Below are 10932 nucleotides of genomic sequence, written 5' to 3'. Positions count from 1 at the left end.
CTGTTGTAATGCTCCGGGTGTCGTGGGTGTGGAGTCAAACGCAGGAGACAGAGAGTGCAATGCTGTGCTCTTTAATTGCACCAACGCACCACAGGGTGCTCACAATAATAACGGCCCCAAACACGGGGAATGAAAAATGTACAACTGAAAGACACGACCAGGCACAAACACGTTCCTCTACTACAGAGACGAAGGTCACAATGATTAATCCCGCACAACAAACGCACAACAAGCTGTCTAAAGAAGCCCAACTAATCATCACAAACAGGTGCTAACAATAAACATACAAGGAGGGGGAGGAAAGACAATCAGAGGCAGCTAATAGGCCGGTGACGACGACCGCCGAGCGCCACCCGACCCGGAAGGGAACGGACACCTGTCCGTTTTACTACAGATGATGAGGAATATTTTGCCTTCAAAGTAGCCGTGGCAACATCGGACCATATCCGTGGAAGCAATTATTTTATAAAGACACATATCCCATTGAAACCAATAGCCTGTTTCTCTTATGTTCTATTGGTTATCAACTTTCTTTCATTGTCCGGTAGCCAAACGCACGTTCACACGTAGCCTACGAACTGTGTGCATTGCTGCGCTAATAACGTTAAGAAATAATAGTTTAACAACATGTTACACTAAACGTTCTGAACTGTTGCATCAGATTCATTTTGTTTTATGTAGCCTAAGCCTACTATTGTTTGGGCTATTTTCTTCTCGACAAGCTGACCAATAGAATAGGTCAACTTTTCTACTATGGGGAATAGTAGACTGACATAGGCTCATAGGCAGCGCGTCCATAAGGCTAAGTCAACCGATCGCTCTGCCTCCACCCGCCTGCCCGACTAGCATCACTACTCTGGACGGTTCTGACTTAGAATATGTGGACAACTATAAATACCTGGGTGTCAACTATAAATACCTAGACTGTAAACTCTCCTTCCAGACTCACATTAAGAATCTCCAATCCAAAGTTAAATCTAGAATTCGCTTCCTATTTCGCAACAAAGCCTCCTTCACTCATACTGCCAAACATACCCTCGTGACTATCCTACCGATCCTTGACTTCGGCAATGTTATTTACAAAATAGCCTCCAACACAAACTGGACGCAGTCTATCACAGTGCAATCCGTTTTGTCACCAAAGCCCCATATTCTACACACCACTGCAACCTGTATGCTCTTGTTGGCTGCTCCTCGCTACATATTCGTCGCCAAACCCACTGGCTCCAGGTCATCTATAAGTCTTTGCTAGGTAAAGCTCCGCCCTATCTCAGCTCACTGGTCACCATAGTAACACCCACCCGTAGCACTCGCTCCAGCAGGTATATTTCACAGGTCATCCCCAAAGCCAACTCCCCCTTTGGCTGCCTTTCCTTCCAGTTCTCTGCTGCCAATGAATGGAACGAATTGCAAAAATCACTGAAGTTGGAGAATTACATCTCCCTCACTAACTTTAAGCATCAGCTGTAAGAGCAGTGTACCGATCACTGCACCTGTACATAGCCCATCGGTAAATAACACACCCGACTACCTCATCCCCATATTATTACTTACCCTCTTGCTCTTTTGTATCTCTACTTGCAAATCATCATCTGCACATCCATCAATCCAGTATTAATGCTAAATTGTAATTATTTTCCCTCTACGCCCTAGTCTTCTACATTTGCACGCACTATACATAGATTTTTATATTTTTATTTTGTGTTATTCTGTGTTATTTTGTCTTTTGTGTTATTGACTGTACTCTGTGTTGTTGTTTTTGTCGCACTGCTTTGCTTTATCTTGGCCAGGTCGCAGTTGTAAATGAGAACTTGTTCTCAACTGGCCTACCTGGTTAAATAAAGGTGTTCTCAACTAGCCTACCTGGTTAAATAAAGGTGAAATAAATAAATACATAAATATTGTGCTCTCTATAACTGAGCCTGCTGCTACAGTCAACAGAATGGCGTTATAATGACTTCTCTATAACTGAGCCTGCTGCTACAGTCAACAGAATGGCGTTATAATGACTTCTCTATAACTGAGCCTGCTGCTACAGTCAACAGAATGGCGTTATAATGACTTCTCTATAACTGAGCCTGCTGCTACAGTCAACAGAATGGCGTTATAATGACTTCTCTATAACTGAGCCTGCTGCTACAGTCAACAGAATGGCGTTATAATGACTTCTCTATAACTGAGCCTGCTGCTACAGTCAACAGAATGGCGTTATAATGACTTCTCTATAACTGAGCCTGCTGCTACAGTCAACAGAATGGCGTTATAATGACTTCTCTATAACTGAGCCTGCTGCTACAGTCAACAGAATGGCGTTATAATGACTTCTCTATAACTGAGCCTGCTGCTACAGTCAACAGAATGGCGTTATAATGACTTCTCTATAACTGAGCCTGCTGCTACAGTCAACAGAATGGCGTTATAATGACTTCTCTATAACTGAGCCTGCTGCTACAGTCAACAGAATGGCGTTATAATGACTTCTCTATAACTGAGCCTGCTGCTACAGTCAACAGAATGGCGTTATAATGACTTCTCTATAACTGAGCCTGCTGCTACAGTCAACAGAATGGCGTTATAATGACTTCTCTATAACGGAGCCTGCTGCTACAGTCAACAGAATGGCGTTATAATGACTTCTCTATAACTGAGCCTGCTGCTACAGTCAACAGAATGGCGTTATAATGACTTCTCTATAACTGAGCCTGCTGCTACAGTCAACAGAATGGCGTTATAATGACTTCTCTATAACTGAGCCTGCTGCTACAGTCAACAGAATGGCGTTATAATGACTTCTCTATAACTGAGCCTGCTGCTACAGTCAACAGAATGGCGTTATAATGACTTCTCTATAACTGAGCCTGCTGCTACAGTCAACAGAATGGCGTTATAATGACTTCTCTATAACGGAGCCTGCTGCTACAGTCAACAGAATGGCGTTATAATGACTTCTCTATAACGGAGCCTGCTGCTACAGTCAACAGAATGGCGTTATAATGACTTCTCTATAACTGAGCCTGCTGCTACAGTCAACAGAATGGCGTTATAATGACTTCTCTATAACTGAGCCTGCTGCTACAGTCAACAGAATGGCGTTATAATGACTTCTCTATAACTGAGCCTGCTGCTACAGTCAACAGAATGGCGTTATAATGACTTCTCTATAACTGAGCCTGCTGCTACAGTCAACAGAATGGCGTTATAATGACTTCTCTATAACTGAGCCTGCTGCTACAGTCAACAGAATGGCGTTATAATGACTTCTCTATAACTGAGCCTGCTGCTACAGTCAACAGAATGGCGTTATAATGACTTCTCTATAACTGAGCCTGCTGCTACAGTCAACAGAATGGCGTTATAATGACTTCTCTATAACTGAGCCTGCTGCTACAGTCAACAGAATGGCGTTATAATGACTTCTCTATAACTGAGCCTGCTGCTACAGTCAACAGAATGGCGTTATAATGACTTCTCTATAACTGAGCCTGCTGCTACAGTCAACAGAATGGCGTTATAATGACTCCTCTATAACTGAGCCTGCTGCTACAGTCAACAGAATGGCGTTATAATGACTTCTCTATAACTGAGCCTGCTGCTACAGTCAACAGAATGGCGTTATAATGACTTCTCTATAACTGAGCCTGCTGCTACAGTCAACAGAATGGCGTTATAATGACTTCTCTATAACTGAGCCTGCTGCTACAGTCAACAGAATGGCGTTATAATGACTTCTCTATAACTGAGCCTGCTGCTACAGTCAACAGAATGGCGTTATAATGACTTCTCTATAACGGAGCCTGCTGCTACAGTCAACAGAATGGCGTTATAATGACTTCTCTATAACGGAGCCTGCTGCTACAGTCAACAGAATGGCGTTATAATGACTTCTCTATAACTGAGCCTGCTGCTACAGTCAACAGAATGGCGTTATAATGACTTCTCTATAACTGAGCCTGCTGCTACAGTCAACAGAATGGCGTTATAATGACTTCTCTATAACTGAGCCTGCTGCTACAGTCAACAGAATGGCGTTATAATGACTTCTCTATAACTGAGCCTGCTGCTACAGTCAACAGAATGGCGTTATAATGACTTCTCTATAACTGAGCCTGCTGCTACAGTCAACAGAATGGCGTTATAATGACTTCTCTATAACTGAGCCTGCTGCTACAGTCAACAGAATGGCGTTATAATGACTTCTCTATAACGGAGCCTGCTGCTACAGTCAACAGAATGGCGTTATAATGACTTCTCTATAACGGAGCCTGCTGCTACAGTCAACAGAATGGCGTTATAATGACTTTTCTATAACTGAGCCTGCTGCTACAGTCAACAGAATGGCGTTATAATGACTTCTCTATAACTGAGCCTGCTGCTACAGTCAACAGAATGGCGTTATAATGACTTCTCTATAACTGAGCCTGCTGCTACAGTCAACAGAATGGCGTTATAATGACTTCTCTATAACTGAGCCTGCTGCTACAGTCAACAGAATGGCGTTATAATGACTTCTCTATAACTGAGCCTGCTGCTACAGTCAACAGAATGGCGTTATAATGACTTCTCTATAACTGAGCCTGCTGCTACAGTCAACAGAATGGCGTTATAATGACTTCTCTATAACTGAGCCTGCTGCTACAGTCAACAGAATGGCGTTATAATGACTTCTCTATAACTGAGCCTGCTGCTACAGTCAACAGAATGGCGTTATAATGACTTCTCTATAACTGAGCCTGCTGCTACAGTCAACAGAATGGCGTTATAATGACTTCTCTATAACTGAGCCTGCTGCTACAGTCAACAGAATGGCGTTATAATGACTTCTCTATAACTGAGCCTGCTGCTACAGTCAACAGAATGGCGTTATAATGACTTCTCTATAACTGAGCCTGCTGCTACAGTCAACAGAATGGCGTTATAATGACTTCTCTATAACTGAGCCTGCTGCTACAGTCAACAGAATGGCGTTATAATGACTTCTCTATAACTGAGCCTGCTGCTACAGTCAACAGAATGGCGTTATAATGACTTCTCTATAACTGAGCCTGCTGCTACAGTCAACAGAATGGCGTTATAATGACTTCTCTATAACTGAGCCTGCTGCTACAGTCAACAGAATGGCGTTATAATGACTTCTCTATAACTGAGCCTGCTGCTACAGTCAACAGAATGGCGTTATAATGACTTCTCTATAACTGAGCCTGCTGCTACAGTCAACAGAATGGCGTTATAATGACTTCTCTATAACTGAGCCTGCTGCTACAGTCAACAGAATGGCGTTATAATGACTTCTCTATAACTGAGCCTGCTGCTACAGTCAACAGAATGGCGTTATAATGACTTCTCTATAACTGAGCCTGCTGCTACAGTCAACAGAATGGCGTTATAATGACTTCTCTATAACTGAGCCTGCTGCTACAGTCAACAGAATGCTGTAATAATAACCTCTCTCTCGCCGTCTCCATCATCACAATTCCACTGAACTCACTGCTGAGAGAGAGAGAGAGAGAGAGAGAGACAGAGAGAGAGGGAGAGAGAGAGAGAGACAGAGAGAGAGAGAGAGAGAGAGAGAGAGAGAGAGAGAGAGAGAGACAGAGAGAGAGAGACAGACAGACAGACAGACAGACAGACAGACAGACAGACAGACAGACAGACAGACAGACAGACAAAAGCTGTGTTCGAATACTCATACTACCCACACTAATCATACTATTTGTGACGTGAATTGAGTATATAGTATGCTTATTGGTCATAGTATGGATATAGTTAGTATGCCAAAAGTTTCCAGATTTCGTACTAAATTCACCAAAATATGAAGTATACACGCAGAGGACACTATTTCCGTACTTTAGGGCCCATAATGCAATTATTCAGGAAATGGGAGTGGCTTCACATCGTTTCCAGATTTGAAGAAAATTTGGAAAAATATGCAGCCAAAGTCCAACAATAGCGGCTACAAATTAATTGCTTTAACTAATTATGAGCAATGTAATAAAGTAATTACTTTCAAATAAGTTACCTTAAATGTTATGTTGGCTGACAATCTGTTAGCTACGCTGTCCCACATTGCATATCATTACAGCAGTATGTACCGGTATGTTAGCTAGCTACCTAACGTTAGTAGTTGTACATAAACTTGCCAGTATATTAACTATAGGCTATCTAACTAGCCAAAGTTTATTGACTTGATTATTCCCGTCATTCTTAGCTAAGCTAAATGGAATAGTTGTTGTGAGTTTTCAATGAACATTCGGGTGCTTTCATAAATTTGTTCTGGCTATCTACTCCGATTTCAGAGCACTCTAGTCTGAGCACAGAATAATGAATTGACTAGTGTTCAACACCGAATATGGCCGGTGTCAGTTAACGATGGCAAAAAAGCGTAATTAAATTGTTGCCAGAAACACAGTTAGTCACCAACACTCTGGATAACACTGAAAACTGCCTAACCAGCTCTGCTAGGGCGAGTGAAATGGTCAGAATGGCCACTCTCATTTGTGTCTGGAAGTAGCTAGCAAGCTAGCCAACGTTAGCTTGGGTGCTTGACTGCCTTTGAAGGGAGAGCTTCTCAGGGAATGGCACTTTCTGTTTCCCAAGGTGAAATGAGTTGAATATAAAGAGTTCTGCCTAGTTGTTTCCTATGTGTTTTCTACATGTTTCCTATACTGTATATTTCCTACATGTTTCCTATATGTTGCCTCCATTTTATCTATATGTCTCCTCCATTTTACCTATATGTTTTTCCCTATATGTTTCCTCCATTTTCCCTATATGTTTCCTACATGTATCCTACATGTTTCCTACACGTTTCCTACATGTTTCCTATATGTTTCCTACATGTTTCCTATATGTTTCTTACATGTTTCCTATATGTTTCCTACATGTTTCCTATATGTTTCCTACATGTTTCCTATATGTTTCCTACATGTTTCCTACATGTTTCCTACATGTTTCCTATATGTTTCCTACATGTTTCCTATATGTTTCCTACATGTTTCCTACATGTTTCCTATATGTTTCCTACATGTTTCCTACATGTTTCCTATATGTTTCCTGTATCTTTTCTGTATGTTTCCTCCATTTTACCTATATGTTTCCTTACAGCCAGACAGAGACAACACACACAGACAAAGTTAGAAAGATCAAGATAAACTAATATCATATTATGACAAATATAACCACATATCGTCCACCTTGGCATTTTATAATTCCTATCACAAACACACACATGCACTTATGCACGCACACACATGCACATGCACACGTGTGCACACACACAGACACACACACATACACACACACTTCTTCGTTCAGCCTCCTTATCACATGCTAAACACGCCAATGTCAAACTGTCCCATGATGGGAAATTGATTTCATGCTTAGATAACTATCAGAGAGAGAGAGAGACAGAGGGAGCGAGAGAGATATATAAATGCTTGTTTTGATAACTGTTGCCTGAGCCATTACCAACCTCTTTCTATGTCTCTCTCTCTCTTTCCCTCCATCTTTCTCTCCATCTTTCTATCTTTCATCATGTGTGTGTTTCATTCCCCATCACACACCCAGATCATCATTAGTCAAAGACAAACAACAGGAATGAAGAACAAACAGAAGTGAAAAGAGGGGTGTGAATAGAGAAGGGAACATGTAGTTGAGAGGGAAGGGTAGGGAGGAAAGGATAGGGGTGACAGTGAAACAATAGCAGGTCTTTAGAAAACTGTGGCCATCGATGCTACTGGAACCACAGCGAGGGAGGGCATGGTCACACAATACTGCTCTACTGTACTGGCATCACGCCTCTGCTTTGGTCTAGGTCAGAACCTAGGTCAAATACATCAATGTCAAACTATTTGAGTTGTGCTTGAGTTTGCTTTTGGGATTATCCCATGTGTTCCATTTTGAGATGGAAGGAGTAGAGAGGACAGTTAAGGGTAGGGGTAGTGAGAGAGGGGAGGGGCAGAGAGATTTAGAGAGAAAAGTATGATGACAACATTTAAAAAATATATTTAACATTTATTTAACTAGGCAAGTCAGTTAAGAACCAATTCTTATTTTCAATGACAGCCCAGGAACTGTGGGTTAACTACCTTGTTCAGGGGCAGAATGACAGATTTGTACCTTTTTACGTTGGGATTTGATCTAGCAACCTTTTGGTTACTGGCCCAATGCTCTAACCACTAAGCTACCTGCCACACAAAGGGTCACTCTCTCTCTATTTATATATATCTTTGTCTCCATCCCTCCCTCTCTCTCTCCTTCTCTCACTATCTTTCTCTGTCTGAACCCTCTGTCTGGTCTCTGGGGTCTGTAATGGGGGTTTCCCATTGGTTGAGGCTCCCTAGTGATGCTGAGAATAACCACGAATCAGACCGGAGGGAGCCCCTTGACATGGTTACCACAGCAACCCCTCAACTGAAAACACACAAGTGAAAGTAGAGGGGGATATCATAAACATGAAACAATCCTTGACTAAGTTACTTACACAAAAGCTTTCTATGGTGGCAGTGAACTATGTGCTGTACTGGAGCAGGCATTTCAACTGCTATCTGATAGAGGGTGTAAGAACATGACTACACAGCCACAAGTCTATGGACCCTATCTACAACAGTTGTACATACTGTTGTTGCCATGACACAATGTATCACACTGTAGGTAGAGATTCTACAGAGAAATGCTTGCGTGTATAATAACTCTTTCCAACACACCCCTTAGTAGTAGGCCACGCCTACTACACACCCCTTAGCAGGAGCCCACGCTCCCCTACACACCCCTTAGCAGGAGGCCACAACCTCCTACACACCCCTTAGCAGGAGCCCACACCCTCCTACACACCCCTTAGCAGGAGCCCATGTCCTCCACACACCCCTTAGCAGGAGCGCACGCACTCCTACACACCTTAGCAGGAGGCCACGCCCTCCTACATACCCCTTAGCAGGAGCCCACGCCCTCCTACACACCCCATAGCAGGAGCCCACGCCCTCCTACACACCCCTTATCAGGAGGCCATGCCCTCCTACACACCCCTTAGCAGGAGGCCACGCCCTCCTACATACCCCTTAGCAGGAGCCCACACCCTCCTACACACCTTAGCAGGAGGCCATGCCCTCCTTCATACCCCTTAGCATGAGCCCACGCCCTCCTACACACCCCTTAGCAGGAGCCCACACCCTCCTACACACCCCTTAGCAGGAGCCCATGCCCTCCTACACACCCCTTAGCAGGAGGCCACGCCCTCCTACACACCTCTTAGCAGGAGCCCACGTCCTCCTACACACCCCTTAGCAGGAGCCCACACCCTCCTACACACCTCTTAGCAGGAGCCCACGTCCTCCTACATACCCCTTAGCAGGAGCCCACACCCTCCTACACACCTCTTAGCAGGAGCCCACGTCCTCCTACACACCCCTTAGCAGGAGGCCACGCCCTCCTACACACCTCTTAGCAGGAGCCCACGTCCTCCTACACACCCCTTAGCAGGAGCCCACACCCTCCTACACACCTCTTAGCAGGAGCCCACGTCCTCCTACACACCCCTTAGCAGGAGGCCACGCCCTCCTACACACCCCTTAGCAGGAGCCCACGCCCTTCTACACACCCCTTAGCAGGAGGCCACGCCCTCCTACACACCCCTTAGCAGGAGCCCACGCCCTCCTACACACCCCTTAGCAAGAGCCCACGCCCTTCTACACACCTTAGCAGGAGCCCACGTCCTCCTACACACCCCTTATCAGGAGGCCATGCCCTCCTACACACCCCTTATCAGGAGGCCACGCCCTCCTACACACCCCTTAGCAGGAGGTCATGTCCTCCTACACACCCCTTAGCAGGAGCCCACGTCCTCCTACACACCCCTTAGCAGGAGGCCACACCCTCTTTCATGGTCCTTCTGATCCTTCCAAATCCCTAGACTGAATCATTACTGCCATGGCTTGGAGTGAGTGAGTGAGTGAGTGAGTGAGTGAGTGAGTGAGTGAGTGAGTGAGTGTGTCCGCAGGGAATTGACATCACAGTCCGAGTCCCAGCCTGTAAGAATCCCAGCATAGCATGTCCCAGCTTGGCCCAGCATAGCCCAGCATAGCCCAGCATAGCATGTCCCAGCATAGCCCAGCGTAGCCCAGCATAGCATGTCCCAGCATAGCCCAGCATAGCCCAGCATTGCATGTCCCAGCATAGCCCAGCATAGCCCAGCATGTCCCAGCATAGCCCAGCATAACCCAGCATAGCCCAGCCCAGCATAGCCCAGCCCAGCATAGCCCAGCCCAGCATAGCCCAGCATAGCATGTCCCAGCATAGCCCAGCATAGCCCAGCCCAGCATTGCCCAGCCCAGCATAGCCCAGCCCAGCATAGCCCAGCATAGCCCAGCCCAGCATAGCCCAGCCCAGCATAGCCCAGCCCAGCATAGCCCAGCATAGCTCAGCCAAGCATAGCCCAGCATGTCCTTACCTGTGCAGGTGAAACACTTGACATGGAAGTGTGTGTCCTGAACGCGCACCACCTCTCCCTTACACGCCTCCCGACAACGCTGGCACCGGATTGGTCCAGTGCTCCGCTCACCGCCCAAAGAGGCCTGCTGATAGGCTGTAAAAAGACAGGAGTAGAGACAGCTGACCTCATCCAATCATAACAATCGATGTTTGTCCCCCAGGTGGCACCATATTCCCTATAGAGTTCACTACTACTTAACATGGCCCATAGGGAACAGGGTGCCACCTGGGATGCAACCAACAATACCAAACAATACAAAACAGTCAATATATATCATCTGTGCTATACTATAGTTGGCAATAGCCTCTCTACCCTTCTGTCATGCTCTGTATGCATATTTGTGAGTGGATTTGACATATTGCTCATTCCCACATTCTATAATAGTCAATTGTTTCCTTAACAATGTCAGTATTCCTTACCAGTCACACCATAACAGGGACAGAACAGAA

At 45.1% G+C, this 10932-nt stretch overlaps 1 protein-coding gene across 7 annotated transcripts in view; it reads right to left on the bottom strand.

The window, feature by feature from the left end:
* The window catches only part of LOC110504625 (actin-binding LIM protein 3), an 85496-nt gene that overhangs the window by 49807 nt on the left and 24757 nt on the right, over nucleotides 1-10932 (bottom strand). For all 7 annotated transcript variants that reach the window (XM_090220152.1, XM_090220155.1, XM_090220154.1 and 4 more), the window contains exon 2: nucleotides 10442-10576. In XM_090220152.1, coding sequence (XP_090076278.1) covers nucleotides 10442-10576 — 135 coding nt within the window. The remainder of the gene's footprint in view (nucleotides 1-10441; nucleotides 10577-10932) is intronic.

The sequence above is a fragment of the Oncorhynchus mykiss genome, chromosome 25, assembly GCF_057628025.1.
Source record: "Oncorhynchus mykiss isolate SJ-2025 chromosome 25, ASM5762802v1, whole genome shotgun sequence".
Taxonomy (NCBI): domain Eukaryota; kingdom Metazoa; phylum Chordata; class Actinopteri; order Salmoniformes; family Salmonidae; genus Oncorhynchus; species Oncorhynchus mykiss.
Note: the sequence above shows the minus strand (reverse complement) of the source record. Positions and strands in the feature narration are given on the sequence as shown.